The sequence below is a fragment of the Carettochelys insculpta genome, chromosome 1 (assembly GCF_033958435.1).
Source record: "Carettochelys insculpta isolate YL-2023 chromosome 1, ASM3395843v1, whole genome shotgun sequence".
NCBI classification, from domain to species: domain Eukaryota; kingdom Metazoa; phylum Chordata; order Testudines; family Carettochelyidae; genus Carettochelys; species Carettochelys insculpta.
Genome location: NC_134137.1, coordinates 371,877,487 through 371,895,972, shown reverse-complemented (window position 1 = coordinate 371,895,972; position 18,486 = coordinate 371,877,487). Strand labels below are relative to the sequence as shown.

The 18,486-nt window shown below is 49.3% G+C and overlaps 1 protein-coding gene across 5 annotated transcripts in view; it reads left to right on the top strand.

The window, feature by feature from the left end:
- Window positions 1–5,214, top strand: part of PFKFB3 (6-phosphofructo-2-kinase/fructose-2,6-biphosphatase 3) — a 72,434-nt gene extending 67,220 nt beyond the window's left edge. For all 5 annotated transcript variants that reach the window (XM_074975661.1, XM_074975634.1, XM_074975642.1 and 2 more), the window contains one exon: window positions 2,360–5,214. In XM_074975661.1, the coding sequence (XP_074831762.1) occupies window positions 2,360–2,366 (7 nt within the window). In that variant the 3' untranslated portion in view covers window positions 2,367–5,214. The remainder of the gene's footprint in view (window positions 1–2,359) is intronic.
- Window positions 5,215–18,486: the final 13,272 nt, after the last annotated feature.

Genomic DNA, 18,486 nt, shown 5'->3' with positions numbered 1-18,486 from the left:
CCCAAACCCCTGCTCCTTTTATACACCATCCTGCATGGGCTTTCTGCAGAGCAGTTGCAGAGTAACTGAATGTTGGTTAGAGGGACCCTACTGGCGCACGCTGGTGTGCTGTGGTCTGCTAGGGGAGAGGTACATCCATCCTCTTACACACCCTTTGGCTCAGCCTGAGTCATCACTAATGGGCATCTCTGCCCTTGCTCATTCCAAGATGCTGCAGAGGCAGAATTCAGCTCTGCTGGAACACAGCCGCTGTAACACGCTGACAAACCTTCATTAATTCTGATCCCCGCCCTCTCATCCTGTGCATGAGTGGCTGCAGTGTCCAGTTCTGCCACCTCTGCTGTTGGGATCGGGAGGGGGGGTTTTGCAGTCCCTCCCTGAGGATTCTTGTATTTTGAAGGACAAATGCAGTCTTGTCTTGCTGGCTGTTCTTGATTGGTTTGGCATGGCATGCATGGGCTGCTTTACCCTTTCCTTACTGCTTCGAGGATGTCCCTTAATGTTGTCCACGTTGTAATCGAAAGGCACTGGGCAGATTGCCTGTTGACTGGGTGTGCCACTGATGATGCCCCTCTGAAGCAGAGGCCTGCAGCCTTTTGGGGATAGCTATCTTCAGTTGCCCAGCCAAGAACTCTACTGAGCAGGCTTGTTCTTCCAATCCCCTGACTGTATATTTTCCCACTTTCGACTGACTTGGAGGTGTACAGTGATACACATCTCTTGATCTAAATCTCCGTAGGCATCCAGGGGGCCTCTGGCACAGCTAGAAGAGAAGGTGACTTCCATCAATTATAGTCAACCTCTACTTTCACCCCTGTTTGGGTGTATGTGTTATGCTAATGTACACTCCCTTGCCCATTTGGTTTGTGGGTGTCAGTAGGCCTAAAGGGGGGACCCTGAGGGCAGATGCTTAACTGAAGTAAATTTGTCATATCCTGACTGGAACTCTGGCCACTTACCCCAGCTGAGGGCAGAGTCTCTAACATCTCAACCTTCTACATCAGGGACTGGAGGACAAACCCTCCCTCCAGTTGGATTTTTTGTTGTTGTTGTTCTGAATGGGAGTGTCTGCACACCTTTGCAGGGACGAAACTACAGAGAGTCTCCATCCCTGTAGGATTCAGGCACTGGGGAGCTGGTGGGGAAGATGTTTTGTTGCCTTCTGACTACAATGTTGCATGCATGTGGTCTTATTGTTTGGGTCCTGAATGAACTTTTATTAAGTCAAATTTAAAGTCTCTTCCCCTCCCCTCTCCTCCCCTTCTCTCTTCCCTTCACTTTCCATGCTTAAAGAGGAACTGTTTATCACTTCCTTAAAGTTTTCTCTTTACTAATATTTCCAAGGTAAATGGCTCAGTGCATGCTCTGGCATCCCTAACCTGACCCTGTCTCTTCGGAAAGCAGTGAGATGATCTCCACCCGCTTCTGCATCTTGGTCCATGCTGTAAAACCATCCAGGGCTGAGGTTTCTGTTGGGGACACTGGTCTGTTTCCCCTGCCCCCATCCCCTTTCCCCATGCCTTGGGTGTCGCAATTGGCCAGTTTTCCACATTGCAACTAACCTTCAAATATCACAGCTAGCGGGAGCCGCTCAGTGTAGTGACCACTGCAGGTGGGGGAAGGGTCAGTCTTGTATTGTGACTAGTGTGTGGTTTAGCCGTTGAGACGTGCGTGTGTCCTTGTCACCTCTTGGGCATGGATTAGTTGGTGCTTCTCTGGTTGACCTTGGTGTTTACTGGACGTCTGTTGGTACTGGGGCGAGTGAAAAATCTTAACTCGCGGTGGGGCAAGCTGTGGAAAGCAGAGCTCCTTTGCTCATTTGAACAGCCAGTGTGCGCATAGCTTATTCACCAGCAGTGCAGGAGTAGCACTTAGCATAGGTTTCCTGAAAAGAGAGCTGTGATTCCACTTTACTAGTGCAAATTCATAAGGACCAGGAGGTCTGTGGCAACAAGAAGGCAAGACCTTGGGCCTGAGCCTCGGCTCTCCTGGGCTTTGTGTGTTCATGTAGGCCTGTGCAAAGTAGGCTGAGCTGGTAACATTTCCCATCCCTGCTGCATTGATGTTGATTTGCAGTGTAGAATCCAGTCCCTAGTCCTTGTCTGGGTTCAAACTAGGTGTGACCCAAGTGACAGGCAGGCAGCATGCTGACAAAAGTCCTCTGTCATGGCTGTTCCCTGGATGGGCCTTGTCTGACCTGCCTCTCTCGTAGGTGTCTTTGCAGTAATCCCGACAGTGGTCCGTTAGCTTTCCCCTCCCTATGTCCCATCTGCATGCACAGGTTGCCTCTGTTTCTTGCTGTCTTGGTTTCTGAGTTGCAGAGCAAATCTAACCCTTGTTTTGTTTGTTTCTTTGCAAGAACATGAACAGCCCCCAGAAGCACTCATGATTTCTTCAGGGCCGTTGGAAGCCTCCAGACGACGCCGACTCCATCCCATCGTCATTTCTGAAGCTTGCTTGTATCGCACTCCTCCATTTGACTCGCGGTCGACCCATGGCTGCTTCTACCATAGCTGTTCATCTGTAGGCTGGACTGTGCCGAGTTGGGGGGAAGGGGCGGAAGAGAGAAGAACTTATCAACCCAGAGCAAGTGGATTCAACAGGAAATCCTTTGGCCTTCTCTTTGTGTGTCCTCTTGGGTGTTTTGACATCATGTAGCAAGCTGTAAAGTGCTTCTAGCACACTGAGTTCTCCAGGACTTTATTTTTGTTTGTGAGTAGCGTGACCTTGCAGGAGTGGTTGGTGCTCCCCCAGCTCCTCCAGTTTGTGTTGATAGGTGGAGGAGGCGGGATGAGCAGAGAAACACAAAAGGGGAGCGAGTGGTGGTGGTGGTTGTATTTTTTTTTTTTTTTTTTAACTCCGCTTATGGACACCAGCGATGCGCTGTGACACACACATGTCCAGTCTCTTGAAGGCATGTGATCTGGCTGCAGAGGCATCTGGATGACCTCTTTGGCTGTTCAGGCAGAGTTCTGCTGCTGGCTTCAATAAAAGGACAATTGGATTGTGTTGTAAATATCACAGAGCGCTGCAGAGCACGTACGCTGCCCTTACCATAGAGCTGAGATGCGCTAGCGGAGGGAGATGGCTTGAACCAGTTGCTGACTTGACATGACAGTGGGACTTGGACTGGCAGGGAGGGGAGCCCCAGGTTTTTGTTTTGAGGAGAGAGTGGGGGAAGGGAGGGAGCACGGCCTACGAGATCTAAGAGATACGCACTGTTTCTATTTCCTTGTCGTGAATCTCCCCACCCTCCACTTCCTACCCCGTACGTGAGCAGGATTTACTGATCTACAGTGGGTGGCTAGGCTCAGTGGGTTTGGCAGACAACAGCCCTTTTAAGGATGCATCCAGGTCTGCCCATGAAGGGGTGGGTGGGGGTGGGGGTGTGTGTGTGTGTGTGTGTGCACGTAAGAGTGTGAGAACCCATAATCGGAGGCATCTAAACAATAGTTTATTTTAAAAAAAAAAACCCACTTGATTTTGCACTTTACCTGTGGCAGGGGTGTGACTTCCTCCTCCACCACCCCCACCCCCTCAAATCCTGCCTCTTACAGATAGCTGGAGGTTGTATTGCGTAAGATGACAGACTAAGGCTGCAAAGCAGAGGGTTGTTCCAGTATTCACAGTGGGGAGGGGACAGGTGTGGGCATGGGGTACTAATTTATGGACTGGTTGTAAGGACTGGCCAACTTCTAGTTGTTCTGTGTGAGTCCGTCTGTTCTGTGCTTCAAGTTAGGGGGTTTCATCCCCAGAATAACCACTACTGTCGTTTTTTGCAGAAGTGTATGTGCGCACGCGCACTTGGATTATCGTTGTACGGCATTTTCTCCAGCCCAGCCTCACTCCAGAAGTGGGGAGAGGAGGAGACAAACATTGAGTAGTCGCTTGTTTTTCCTTGGCCTTCCGAGTCCTAGTCCACCTGTGTTTTGACCCTGCCACATGTTCTTTCCAGCGCGCAGCTGCTGGGCTAAAAGGAATGGAGCTCAAGCAATATGTTACCGTCTTAAGGGTTTAAAGCTCAGCCGACGTGCTGTGCAGTCCACTAAAGAAGCAGGCGGAGGCCCTGAGCACTCTCGGTGCCAGGGAGTCCTTTGCTCTGGTTTGGTTTTAATTTGTTCTCGCTTCAGGTAACGGTTAGTAGGTGAGGTTACTCCAGGTGGGAGCAGAAAGGCTCTAGTGGAAGGGGGTTACTTTGCTTTGGAAAGACCAACCGCAGTGCCTAGTGCATTAGTGTTGCACAGTGAAAATGCTTTGTACATTTGTATGTTTTCAGGCAGCACCAGGGAGGGGCCAGCAGTGGCTCTCTGCCCATATCTGACCATTGGAGATATTTTTATTGGTGACCTGCCAGTATGAGGTTTGTTTCTATACAGCTATTCTTGTACAGATGGAATGGAAGACATTTTTTTGGAATAGCTGTGAGTTCTCTTTTTTTGACACTGTGTGTGTGTGTGTGTGTGTCTCCCGTTTCGATTTGCTCCTTTTAGGGAGACTTAATTTTTCGAGCATGAGTGACATATCTTTCTGAGCCACTTCCCGAGGAGGGGAACTTTCTCCCCCTGCTATGGAAAGATAACACAGCAGACATAAACATGCGGGCCTGTGATCCATTTTACACACACCCAAACTTCAAAACAAACTTTATCTCCTGTTCTGAAAATAACTTGGCATCGGTAGGGTCTACAAAAAATAATGTTAATCTGTGTGAAGAGGAGTATGCTTACTTGAAAGGGAAAGTGGTGGAATATCGCTTTAGACCAATCTCTGTGGCAAAGATTGGTGGCTTAGAGGAGGCAGGGGGAAAAGGGCTTGTTTGGTTTGGGAATGTTAACACCAATACCCCTGTTTCTGTGAACAGCAACTCTTAGGCATGGGCCATGCCATTCTAACACAGCGTGGATGGGCAGAAGGCACTAACTCAGCCAACACCAATGATTTTGTTTTTGTGATACTTGAATTTTTTTTAAATGATTTTGATAGCAAAGTGCTGTTTGTTTATTTATTTAATGTGTATTGCCCGGCTTGGAGAGAAGGGTAGGGTGTTTTGGGTGTCTCTCGTTTTGACTTGTGATGTTACTTGTATTCTGTGTGTGTGTTTCTGGAATAATTGCCTGAGATGAAAGCTGTGCCAGCTTTAAGAACAGGGTATGCCTTTCAGAAATGTGTATATTTTGCAGTTGCTGGACCAATAAAATACCTTGTTGAAATATGCACAGGACATGATTCTTCATTTGACAGTGGTCTTTGTGTTTCCCTGTTTGGCCCAATGCACAGACAAGCACCTGTTGAATTACAGAGCATGTTTGACTTATTGCATATGTATAGATCAACCCCAGGCCTTCTGGTGCATTACCATGTCTCTTTGGGGAACTGCACAGGGACAACCCATACAGCACCTCATTGCAGTTAGGCAACGTTGCCTATGTAAACTACGATGGTGATTTAAGAACGGCCATACTGAGTCAGACCAAAGGTCCATCTAGCCCAGCAGCCAATAACAGGTGCTTCAGAGGGAATAAACAGCCTGTTGCCCATTCCTAGCATCTGACAAACAGAGACTAGGGACCCCATCCTAGCACATCTTGGCTAATAGTCATTGATGGACCTAACCTACCCCTGGGGGTTTTTAGCCTTGTTAAATTCCTTATCTTCACCCCAACCTCTGGCAAAGTTCCACAGGTTGTGTGAAGCAATACTTCCTTTGTTTGAAACAGGCTACCTATTAATTTCATTCAGTTACTCTAGTTCTTGTGTTGTTGACTTCTGGTTCTCACTGTGGATATGTATGCACAGCAAAGGAAAAACCCATGCCAGACAACTCGGGAGGCAGAATGGTTTCATTGCTGTGCCATCTCGGCAACTTGTTGAATGAGATCAGCTTCTAGTCCGAGCCCCCTGGGTCCAAATGGTTGGCATGGGCCAGTCATGGGTTTTTTCTTTTTGTAGACATTCCTGTTTCAGTCACTTCTGATTTTGGAGAGTGACAGGCAACCACCATGCTGCAGATAGTGACAGTAGCGGATGCAGCCCAGGGGTAGATCCAACTCACGTGGAAAACTATAGCTTGAACCTCTCTCATCCAGCAACATCCGTAATCCGGCATGATTTTAGTTAGCTGGGTGACCGCTTATGAGTGTGGCCAAGTTGCCCTTGGCCCCATGAAGTTTGTTTTCAGCCACCAGTTCTATATCTGTGTTCTGTGCTGTTATTTAGCTGTAATTTACCCATAAATGTCTTCCAAGAGCCCGCCCAGTAAGCAGTGGACATGTTAGTAATACTGCTAGGCCATATTAATCTGTGGTCTAGCAAATTCTCTCGTCCGGTCAGATCCTGAGAGTGCCAGATGAGAGAAGTTCAACTTGCACTGTGGAATCCTTAGCACCTACCGTACTCGGAACTTTCAAAGTTGGGTGTCTGGAGACAGGCAGATCCAGACCTGAGATACCAGAGTAGGTTTTGTTTGTTTTTGTTTTAAGACCTTGTAAACATCTGGAACTTCCAGTGGAGTTGATGGAAGCAACTGATGCACAGCACCTTTGGAAACTGGCCCACTCTTGCTTAGGTAACAGCGTAATAGAAACGCTCTGTAAAATGAACAGACAAGGCATTTAGGGGCCTTCCATTGGTACGCTTGGTGCTTTGAGATAAAAGAACACACAGCCCTCTGCTCCTAAATGTATCACAGTCTGGATGGATGTCCCGATGCCCCTGGAGAGCAGGGTGAACGTTCAGCCATGCAGCCTCCTTGGTGGGTTGCAGTACATGCCAACCCTGGTTTGACTGCCAGATTTACGGGGTTTATGTCTCAATTGAATAACAAGCTCATGACTTAATGGCTCCAGCTTCTTTAAAAAGAGGTTCTCACAAAGACCAGTTGCACCCACTCAGCACTGTAGGTTTGAATGTGAAAGAGATTTAATAGCTGCCATCAGGCAGGTGTTCAAAGGTGGCTAACTGTAGAATTCAAGAACAACAAGAAATCCTGTGGCACCTTATAGACTATCTTTTAGTCTATAAGGTACCACAGGACTTCTTGTTGTTCTCGAAGATAGAGACTAACATGGCTATCTCTCTGATAGTTGTAGAATTCAAGCCCTCCTTCCCCTTTCCATGCTGAATGCTGGTAGAGGCCCAGCATGCAGTTTTCTCTGGAGACCATGAAAGTCTCTGTGCCTTCAGCCAAAACAAAAGATAGCAGGGACCCTGGGGCAGCTGTTAGTTAGCTCCTCCGCAAGTGTGTTCACTTTGCTTCCTGAGGAACTATCTGTCCATCTAGGTCTCCATTTGGCTCCCATTGAAGTCAACTGGCAAACCTCCCCTTGCTTTGGACTGGAGAGATTCAAGCTTGGGGGAGGTCCTGAACATCTCTGCAGGCCAGAGGGGTTTGGACCAGATGGTTGGGGTGCATCTTGGTTCATTAGCCCCTTGGCTGATGCTGGCCCCTCCTTCCCCTTCAAGATGGTGCACCCTATAAATAGGCTTTCCAGAATGGGTTAGTCACAGTCAGGTGTCAGCCTCCACTCTGTCCCAACTGGACTGGTTTAGTAGTAGTAGTAGTAGGCATCCTTCAGTCTGCATAGACTATGGATCGCGCCCTTTAAAGTTTTCAATTGAGGACTTCGTTTACAGCGTCTATTGTGACTATGAAGACCCACACGAGAGTGACAGTCCTTGCTGCATCTCTTGCAGGTGTGGTGGGTGTCTGGCAAGTCCTTATTGTGCTTTCTGTGCGCTCGCTTCTCCTCTGCTAGCTGTCTGATCCTCATCTCGCCCTTCTGAAGGCCCTTGTGTAACCCCTGCCTCCATCTGCTGCGGTCGTCTGCTAGTTCTTCCCAGTTGTCCAGCTCGATGTCTACCTCTCTGAGGTCTCTCTTGCAGACATCTTTGTAGCGCAACTGGGGGCATCCGGGAGGTCTTTTGCCAGAGGCTAGCTCACCATACAGGATGTCTTTTGGAATCCTTCCATCATTCATCCTGTGGACGTGGCCAAGCCAGCAGAGTTGACGCTGCCTGAGGAGGGTGTGCATGGTTGGGATTCCAGCTTGCTCGAGGACGGTGGTGTTGGTCACTCTGTCCTTCCATGATATTCCAAGGATGCGCCTGAGCCAGCGCAAGTGGAAGACATTCAGCCTCTTTTCCTGGCAGGCATACAGGGTCCAAGTCTCACTGCCATAAAGGAGGGTGCTGTGTGAAAGTTCTCCATGTGGTGCAACATGTGTGGCTGATTGGGGGCGCTCTGCTACTCACCTGGGCCGCATATGGCTCTCTCCTGGGCATCTGCCCAAGTGCTCAGTTTGCAGGGGACCCTGCCTGCTGCTTATTGCACTCCCAGAATTTCCCTTCCAAAGAGGGCTGGCAGGCCTTTTCTCTGGGGATTTTTGTGTGCCTGTTAAGGAGCTCGGCTGACAGGCTTACTTTCTACTCCAACTCTCCTGGGAGACAGGTGACTTATCCAGCCCCTGCTCCCAGCAACCTTACGTTTTTAGCAACAGCATCCAAAAACTCACAGACTACGACTTCCTGGAGTGCACTGCTGCAGGACAAAACCCATAAAGTCAGAGTCCAGAGGGCACTGGGCCATTTTAAGAGCCTCAGCCAAGGTAGACTGGTCCATAGAGCAGTATCAGTGGAACTAGGTCTAGTCACACAAACTGAGGGTCTGGGCCCCAGGTTCTGATGAAGATTTTTGGGCCACTAGGCTTCATCCCAAGCCTTCAAACTAGCACTAGGAGGGAGCAGGCCCAGTCAGTCACCTTTGGAAGAGGCCAAGAGAAGGGGTGGTTTAGAGAGCTGTTCTTGAAGCTGGGAATGGGGAAGTCAGGAGAGAGCATCTTCCTGGTGACCCTGAAGAGGAAATGCCAGTATTCCTTCCCCATGAGGGTCCACAGCCCAACAGGGGGTACCAGGGTGGCTCTGGGCCTTGGAAGAGTGGAATGATTCCTCATGGTCAGATAAGCCTCCGAAGGCTGTAATGCACCTCCAAAGCTAACCCCATACCTGGCTCATTTATTCAGGGTCATAGACCACACCATTCTAGGTTTCCAGTCCAGGCCATGTCCATGTTTTCTTTCATGGGGGCAGTTCTCGTTTGTAGCATGCATAGCCATAGCCTAAAGACAAACTCTGGTGTCTCACCTCAGGCTAGCACACGGCAGAAAAACCACTGTCCCAGGCCCTAAACTGTGTTCTTTGCTGTCTAGGTATACCTCCAGGGTAGCTCCCCTAAGCTCAGTGGAGCTGCTCTGGATTTACCCTGGGGTCATGAAAGGTAAAATCTTCCCCCAAGTGAGAAAGGCCTTGGGCCAGATTTTCGGCTGGTGTAGGTCAGTGAAGTGCCATTGACATAACAAAGCTAGGCTGAGGAGCTGGCCTCTGACACACACACAAACCTAAATGGGCCCAAAGACACCCACTGAAGTGCCCTGGCAGATGGTGATGACCTGAGGGTGGCAGTGAACTTGCCCCTGTTACCTTGTTTGTGGCTCAGCAGGACTCTGGTCTCCAGGGTGGGACACCAGGGGCTTGCACTGTCCTTTTGTTTGAAGTATGAAGTGTTTAAATGTCGATGTTGTCTGGCGGGGGCTGCCCTGACCAAAAAAACAATCTCCCTGGTATGTGTTACCCAAAGGTGGAAAGAGCTGTTAGTCATAACACATGAGCACGTTGCCTCTGCTTTACCAGACAAGCAGGAGCTGTGCAGAGAGCTCCGATAGCATTGGCCTTGCTCTGCTGACCCAGATAAGAAGCTTGTTGAATAAGCACAACTTGGATCAGGGTATTTTCAAGGCTATCAGGAAACTGCTGCTGACCTGAGGTCTCTGGTCCGGGGTGGCCGTGTTACACAAATCACTATCCATCGTGCGTGCTGAGGGTCTCCAGACAGGTGCAAAAGCACCAACACTCAATGCCTGACTGTGCCAGGGGGATTATTCCAATGATGCCCACTGCATGAAGAAGCCACCATGGAAAGATCTGTGTGTTCATTCCGTGGTGGCTGAGGATTTGGCTGCCAGCAAGCGATCTCGTTCTGCTACTGAAGGATGCTAGCCCTTGGCTCCAGCCAGCACCATTGTGGTAGTGGCATAAGGTGGAGCTCTGGGCCCCTTTGGACTGCTGTGACAGAACTGCTCTGCCCCTGTGCGTGGCTCTGATGGAGGGAGGAGGCACCCAGCACTGCAGTCTGAGCAGTGCATAGGGCTTGCTGCCCTAGGCCCTGCCACTTTTGCCCATGGCTCCACCCCTTCTGCCCTTGGCTCCGCCCCTTCCAGGGTGTGGAGCTGGGGTCTGCTCCCATTTTGGCTCAGGGCTCTCACTGGCTGTCAATACCTTCACAAAAAGGAGCCATTCCCTTGGGCAGGGCAGCTTTAAAGGTTACACCTGTCAGGACACTCACATCTCTGCTCTTACAGTCTAATCCTCACCCTCTCACCAGGCTCCGTGCACTGTCCCAGCAGCAGCAAACCCATGGAGCTTGTGGGTCCTCCCCCAGCCAAAGCCAGTGCCGCACAGTATTGGCAAGCAATGTTACCTTTGTGCACCACAGGCCAGGATGCAACCAAAGGCGTAAACCTTTACAGCATAACAAACGAGCCCTCCAGAGGTACTTACCTCTTAGGCTGACGGCAGGCACCCGAACCCATCTCAAGTAACTGGAATAGAGGCCTGAGAGGAGCAATACAACGCACAGGTTTAGAAAACCTGACCTGTGAGGGAATGAGAAAAATACTGGGCTTGCGTAGGCTGAAGGAAAGCGTGATAAGATATTGAAGGCTGTTATAAAAAGGAATGCGGAACAATTAATTGTTCTTCCTGTCCACTGAAGTTAGGCCCACGCGGGGCTGACTCTGCAGCCAGGGAGATTCAGGATAGCCCACAGGAAAAGCCTCACTGACTCTGAGGGATATGAGGCTCTGGAAGTTGTGAGCTTAACACACAGGCTAGACAAATAGCTGGTAGGGCTACTTGGGCCTCTCTCAGTGCAGGGGCTGGAGGAGATGGGTTGGGGCTTCCTGGCCAACATGTCCTGCCTTCTAGCTCAGCAAAGGGCAATGAATAGTGAGTGGGTTGAATGAAGGGGTCTCCTGAGAGCCACAGCAGCCCGTGACCCACTGGGGTTCTACCTGCCACCCCCTCTTGCTCCTTCTCTCATGCCTCTCTCCTGCACTGGAGCCCCTCACTTCCTACTCCTCCCCAGCACTTTCGGAGAGTCACAGAGCACCTGAGTCGCTGCTCACCTCTGGGCCCTGATCCTCCCTGCTACACATGCACAGTAATGATCATGTCATTCCTGAACTGGGGCCCCGTTCTGCAGTCTTGCACCAAGTACCACCAACTCCCGTAGACGCTGGGAAATGCCTGAGTTGGGAGGGGCAGATTCTACAGCTGGCAGGATCCAAACCACTGATGGGCTGGAGGAAATGCGACCCTTGCAGATTTCATGGCTGAGTCTGGAGTCCCATGCCTTGAGGCCCTAAAATAAACAGGATGGCTCAAGAGAGAGAAGCAAAACACACAGGTGAGTCCTGGGCTACAAGCTTCCCTCGTAGTTGCAAGGCACGTGGCCCTGTAATATCAGGCTCAGCAGCTTTGAATGTGACCTTTGGTAGCCTATGCTCTGGGCAGGCAGGGGCCAGTGCTGCTGCAGTGGGTTGAAATCAGAGGGAGTGAGAACAGAGCAACCAGCCAAAATCTAACTGCCATGATCCAGCAGCTTTTGCTGCTTCCCACCACATCTCAGCCTCTTCCTTAAGGGTCCATGAAGCCTGAAGAGTTGGAATAATTGTTTCTGAATGCCCATCCCATCCAGTTGGGCTTTGCATCCTGCCTTGGCCACTCCTAAGCCATTAATAACCCATAGGGTTCTACTATAATTTGCACTTTCATAAAAAAGGACAGTCCTGAGCATGAGTGTATCAGTATCATCTTCCAACTCACGTCATATTAAGGTACTACATACACTCTCAAATACTAATACTGACACTCTCCCTTATAGGGGTGTCCATTTTTCAGTATGATAATCCTGATAACCCAGAAGGAGTGGAGCCAACTCAATGCCATCCTGCATTCCCCATGGGTTGTCCTAGCAGGTACGGCCATGCTCCTTACAACCCAACCATGGTATGAGCATGGAGGCGCACGCCGCTGGTAGTTCAGACCACGCCTGTCTCTGAGGCACCCCTTGGAGGAGTTCCACCAGCCATCCTGTGATAGATAGTTTTTTGGTTTGTTTTTTTTATGATGGGCTCTGATATGTTCTTTCAGAACACAGATGACATCATTGTCTTAGCCATGGGCTTTCCATCCCAACTTCCTTACAACACCCTTTAGATTGACCGTCTGCTCTTCTTCCGTCTGCCCTCTTGTGTGTGGAGCCAACATTGCCTGCAGCAATAGCACTGCCCAGCTGTGTTTGCTAGAAGAACTTTGAGGTTATCGCTAACCACACATGAACCACTTCTGGCAATAGCCGAAAGAGGGTTGAAGTAGCAGCAGCATCTGGATAGGCCTGGGGTGGGAGGCAAAAAAACAACAAGAGATAACATCAGTAATACTTTGCATTGTTTGGCATCTTCCTGAGAATCAAAACTGAGCAGGCGAGAGAAACGTTAAAGGCTCTGCCCAGAGGTCTTACAGGAGTAGAATCCAAGGAAGCAGGCCTGTGCTTTATCATCACTTGACCCTCCAGGTTAATCCCCTCTAGTCCGGCAATCTCTGGTCCAGCAACAGCCGTAATCTGGCATGATTTTAGTTAGTTGGGTGACCACTTATCATGGGTGTGGCCAGGTTTCCTGTGGTCTGATGAAGTCTGTTTACAGCCACCAGTCCTGGCTCTGTGTGTTGTGCTGTTATTTAGCTGTAATTTACAGGTAGGGTTATCATAGTTGAACTTTCAGAAAGAGGACACTCCTGACAGGGCGTGTATCAGTATCTCCCAACTGATGGTGTATTAGTGTACTATATACACTATGGCTGGCTCTACACAAGCCATGTCAATAAGCGGGTTTGAAAGATGCTAATGAGGTGCAGTAATGAATATGCAGCACCTGATTAGCATAATGGCGGCCGCGGCAATTCAAAAGTGGGCCTTTTCAAATCGCACGCTGCCCGTGGAGACAGGACCTTCTGAAAGGACCCCCCAGTTTTCGAAAGCCCTTCTTCCTAAAACCAGATAGGAAGAAGGGGCTTTTGAAAACTGAGGGGTTCCTTTTGGAAGGTCCCGTCTCCACAGGTGGCGTGCGATTCGAAAAGCTGCACTTTCAAATTGCCGAGGCCGCCTTATGCTAATCAGGTGCTGCATATTCATTGCAGCTCCTCATTAGCATCTTTCGAACCTGCTCATTATCATGCCCCTTCCAAAAGGAAGGGGCTCGTGTAAACACAGAGTATAACACATTAATACAACATGAGTTGGTAGCTACTGATACAGATACACCCCCCCAGCCCCGGGGTGTCCTCTTTTTTGAAAGTTCAAATACTGTAACCTTAATTTAGCCCTAAATGGCTTGAGCCCAGTAAGCAGTGGGAGTGTTGGTAATGCTCCTAGCCAATATTGACCTCTGGTGGTCTGGCAAATTCTGTGGTTTGGCACTGGTCAGGCTCTGACTTGCTGGACTAGAGACATTCAACCTGTACTTCTTCCTAAGCAGGTGTAGCCATAAGGTGCTTCTTGTCAGACCTGCCTCCCACCCCCAATCTGGGAGGGGTCAGAGCACAGGGAGAGCCTAAAGCTACCACTGCCAACTGCAAGGCCTTCTCTTTAGTTCATTTGGGGTGGCATTTACCCCTGGGGGTGCTCGCAAGGCAGCTGGACCCTCCGGTTGTGCTTGTCTCCTACAGACAGGGAAAGGAGTCATAGGGTCGGAAGGTTCTGCAAGCTAGTCATAAATGGAATGCAAAAAGAATTCTGAAGCGCTTAGAGCTGGATTGAGAGCTGACGTAAATGGAGGCCAGGTCTACACTAGACATTAAAGTTGATTATAGATACACAATTCTATGGCAATTGTGTATCTAGAATTGACTTATCTACAGTTGACTTATGCGGCCATCCTTACAGAGGGAGGTTGCTGAGAGAAACTCTCCCATTGACTTCCCTTAAGCTTTGCAAGATTGAGCTGTAAAGGGGTTGACTGCTGACCCCAGATTGTTTGATTTTGCGCGTCTCTACTAGGCACGTGACATCAAACCTTGGAAGATCAACCCTGACCAGTGAGCCATACCCTGGTATACTGGGACAGTATGATGTTGTAGGGATCTGCTTGAAATTTGGTAGGGGTGTAATGGGAAAAGTTTGAAAAGAAAAATGAAAGTTTTGAGTTGGAAAGTTTGCACTTTCCACCACCATTCTCGGGCAAACATTTTGATTTTTTTTTAAATGTTCAGGGGTCTCCTTTGTCACGTTTATACTTTCTCTTAGTCCTCCAATGCCCACTGGACAAAGGGGAAAGGAAGAGACTCCTAGAGGGAAAAACGTGCGGAAGTTTTCCCACAAGTACAAAAAAATTATAAAAATTTTGAAAATTTTAAGGCTTCCCCCCACCCCAACAGCCATGTCTACACTAGCCCAAAACTTCGAAATGGCCATGCAAATGGCCATTTTGAAGATTACTAATGAAGCGCTGAAATACCTATTCAGTGCCTCATTAGCATGTGGGCGGCCGTGGCACTTCGAAATTGCCTCGGCTCGCAGCTGCGCGTCTCATCAACATGGGGGTCCTTTTTGAAAGGGCCCCAGGAACTTCGAAATCCCCTTATTCCTATCTGCTGATAAGAATAAGGGGATTTTGAAGTTGGTGGGGTCCTTTCGAAAAGGAGCCTCGTCTGGACGAGCTGCGCAGTGCGAGCCGCAGCAATTTCGAAGTGCCACGGTCGCCCACATGCTAATGAGGCACTGAATATGTATTTCAGCGCTTCATTTGTAATCTTCAAAATGGCCATTTGCATGGCCATTTCGAAGTTTTGGGCTAGTGTAGATGTAGCCAACATGTTTCACTTCCAAAAAGTGATGTTTTACATACAATTTTTCATTATCCAATTGTTTAAAAAAGCTAAAAGTAAAACAAACAAATATCCCTTGACATCAAAAGAATTTCAACCGGCCCTAGTTGTGAGATCAGAATTAGGCCTATTATGGCACTCATGGTTTCCTCCCTCATAACAGAAAGGAGCTCAAAGAGAGGCAAGGATATAGATGAAAGCCAGGAAAAATTTGCTGAAGTGGTGGGGTGAGCATTATAAAATTGGGAGCATTTAACTTGCATGGAGACAATGGAAGTGATTCCATGTCTACATTGCCTGGAAGATCAGTCTGCTCATGGCTGATCTTCCGGTGTTCGATTTTTCATGCCTGGCAAATATGCACAAATCGACCTAACAGGATTTGGAAGTTGACGCCCTGTATGCCTCGCTATTATGAGGAGAGTAAGGGAGGTCAACAGGAGAAATGCTCCCACTGACCTTCCTCAGTGAGGAAGGCCAGGTAAGTTGATTGCAGATATGTCAATTCTAGCTATGCAATTGTCATAGCCGGAATTGTTTAGCTGCAATCAACTTATCTGCCTAGTGTAGACCAAGCCTCAAGGGGCAGTCATGTTAGTCTGTATCTACAGAAACATCAAAGGCCATGTCTAAACTAGCCCAAAACTTCAAAATGGCCATGCAAATGGCCATTTCGAAGTTTACTAATGAAGCGCTGAAATACATATTCAGCGCCTCATTAGCATGCGGGCGGCCGCGGCGCTTCGAAATTGACGCGGCTTGCCGCCGCACGGCTCGAACAGACAGGGCTCCTTTTCGAAAAGACACCGGCTACTTCGCAGTCCCCTTATTCCCATTTATGCTCATAGGAATAAGGGGACTTCGAAGTAGGTGGGGTCCTTTCGAAAAGGAGCCCCATCTGGACGAGCCAAGTGGTGGCGAGCCGTGTCCATTTCTAAGTGCCGCGGCCACCCACATGCTAATGAGGCGCTGAATATGTATTTTAGCGCTTCATTAGTAAACTTCGAAATGGCCATTTGCATGGCCATTTCGAAGTTTTTGGCTAGTGTAGACATGGCCAAAGAGTCCTGTGGCACTTTAAAGACATGATTTATTTGGGCATAGATTGTTATGGTTCAAAACCACTTCATCAGAGGCATCTGACAAAGTAGTTTTTGCCCATGAAAGCTTATGCCCAAATAAATCTAATTGTCTTTAAAGTGCCACAAGACTCCTCATTGTTAAATGGTGCAGAGGAAGTGATTCAGGAACGCCTAGCTGTGGTTTATTCAACTCAGCCCTTCTTTCAAGGGCCGTGAAATGAAAGAAAAAGCAACAGCTTTCACAGTGCTAACGCAGATGGCAGCTAGTCTGTGAAACTCCTTTTTAGGCAATAGGGTGCAGGCCTGGAGCCTAGTAGGTTAACAAACTGTTCTGTACCTCCACATTTAGAAAGGGGATAGAAACTTTCTACCTTCAGGGCATGAGTCATCTCATATCCTGAGATAAAGAAAAAGTTTCATCTGTGCAGCTGATCTATTAGAGTTTCTTGCATCTTCCTCTGGTACTGGTTACCAATTGTCCCCTCTAATTTTTTTTCCGTGTGTATGGAATAAATGTTACGTGAAGAGGTGTGTGTGGATCTGCACCACCAATAGAAACACATGGCGCTGGCTTGTGGGCAGCTGTGGGCCCTCTGATAATCAGCTGGGGAACACCTGAATCTCAGCTGGGTGGTGGCCCAAGCACTCAGCTTACAGGGAACACCACTGGCTGCTGTAGGAAATGGGATACTGGGCTAACTGGAGTGCTGTTGTGGTGTGGCAACCCCCTCTGTTTTGATTCCTGGAGAAGGGACAGGACCAAAGCCTTGAATTCCAACTCCCCCCACCCCTACCCCTCACCTCTAACGGAGCTGGAATAATGTGTGCAGTTTGGGGTGCTCAGAGCCATTGAACCAAACTATAAATTCTGTATCTAATGGAAATCACTTCACTGCCCACCCCTCCGCCCCAGCACTCCCGCACTCTTAATTCTAGCTCCTAGGTCCACATCTGAGTTTTGTGACTCAGATTCCTCTCCGCTTAATAATAAAATAATAAAGAATTACAGACCTAGTGAGGTTCAAACACCCACCAGCTGTATTTTGAAGGAGGAAGTAGTCAGGGCATTGGGGTGGGACCTCAGAGACCTGAGTTCTGCTGCAGGAGTCCTGGGTGTGGTTGGGCAAGCCTGTAATCCCAGGTATGTTAGCAATGCCCTACTTTGCGTGAGTGTGTGTGTGTGAAGAACGTGGTGTTATGGATTGCAGGGTGCCCAGATACTAGGGTACCAGGTGGATCTAAGTACCTTAGAGAGATGCCCCTTTAGTCAGGCACCTGGATGTACCCTGGCTAATAATGCAACGTTTCCCTCCCTGCCTTTGTTACGAGGTGGCCTTTCCCACCGCATGGAGTGGTGTTTGCTGCTGCTGCTGCATTTGCTTGGGGCTTAAGAAGAAAACATTCTTGAGGCCAAGGGAAGGTTGTTGCATTTGCACAGCGATGGGGCAGTGATGCCTGGCCCTGAATCTATAGTGACTGTGTGCAGAAAGAAAAGGAAAGACCCAGGCTATTCTGAATGTGGGGAAACAAGAGGGAAGGCACTGGGGAGTCCCTAGGTGCAACCTGCTGAGTGACAAGGGGAAGAGAAGTCCTGGGGATCTGTTCACCTGCTTGCTGTGACTGATTTGGCAGAGTGCAAGGGTGGGATGTACACAGAGCAGGTTGGTGGCAATGAAAGGGTGAATGGATGCCGAAGCATCCTTCAGGGAGCTGGCCCAAAATAGCCGGCCTGGCTTGTTTCTGTGCTGCGTTACCGTGGTGACTGAGCACAGGCGGGCCAAGCAAGGGCAAGGAGGACAACTCCTGCCTTCACCAAGGGGGAGTGGGCCGGAAGGGTCTGCCTTCTCATTGGCCACTGAGAGAGATCAGGCGATGCATCGCTGCCGGGCGCAGGAGGGAAACCATGGACACAGAGGATTTGCATGCACGGAAGGAGCAGGCGGAAGAATGGGGCTGTGTGGCTCCTGCTCTGCCCTACTTAACAAACCACTGTCTCCCTGTTACATGTTCAGTGCACTATGGGCAGGCAGTGGGGGAAGGGAGAGCATGACACCATCTCACTGCTCACCCCTGAGGTCTTAAAGGGCCAGCTGATTCGCCATAACTGACTGGCGTCAGCTGTCCCAGCCTACCAAGGGGATGTGGTGTGCATCCCCACAGGACAGTGCTTGCCCTGCTGGGACCTAAAGAAGTGGCACTTGCCACGGATGGGCACGGAAAGAAATTCCTCTGCCCAACAAACGGGCATGGGAAGAGTTTGTAGAGTGGGGGGTGCTGGGAGACATCTAACCTGGCTGTACGCTCAGGATGTGATGGAAACTGCATTGAGCTAAGGGGTGCCGCAGTGTCTTGGCTACCCCTTGGTTCAGCACCTCCGGCTGCTTCTTCCACACGCCTGGAGTGCTGT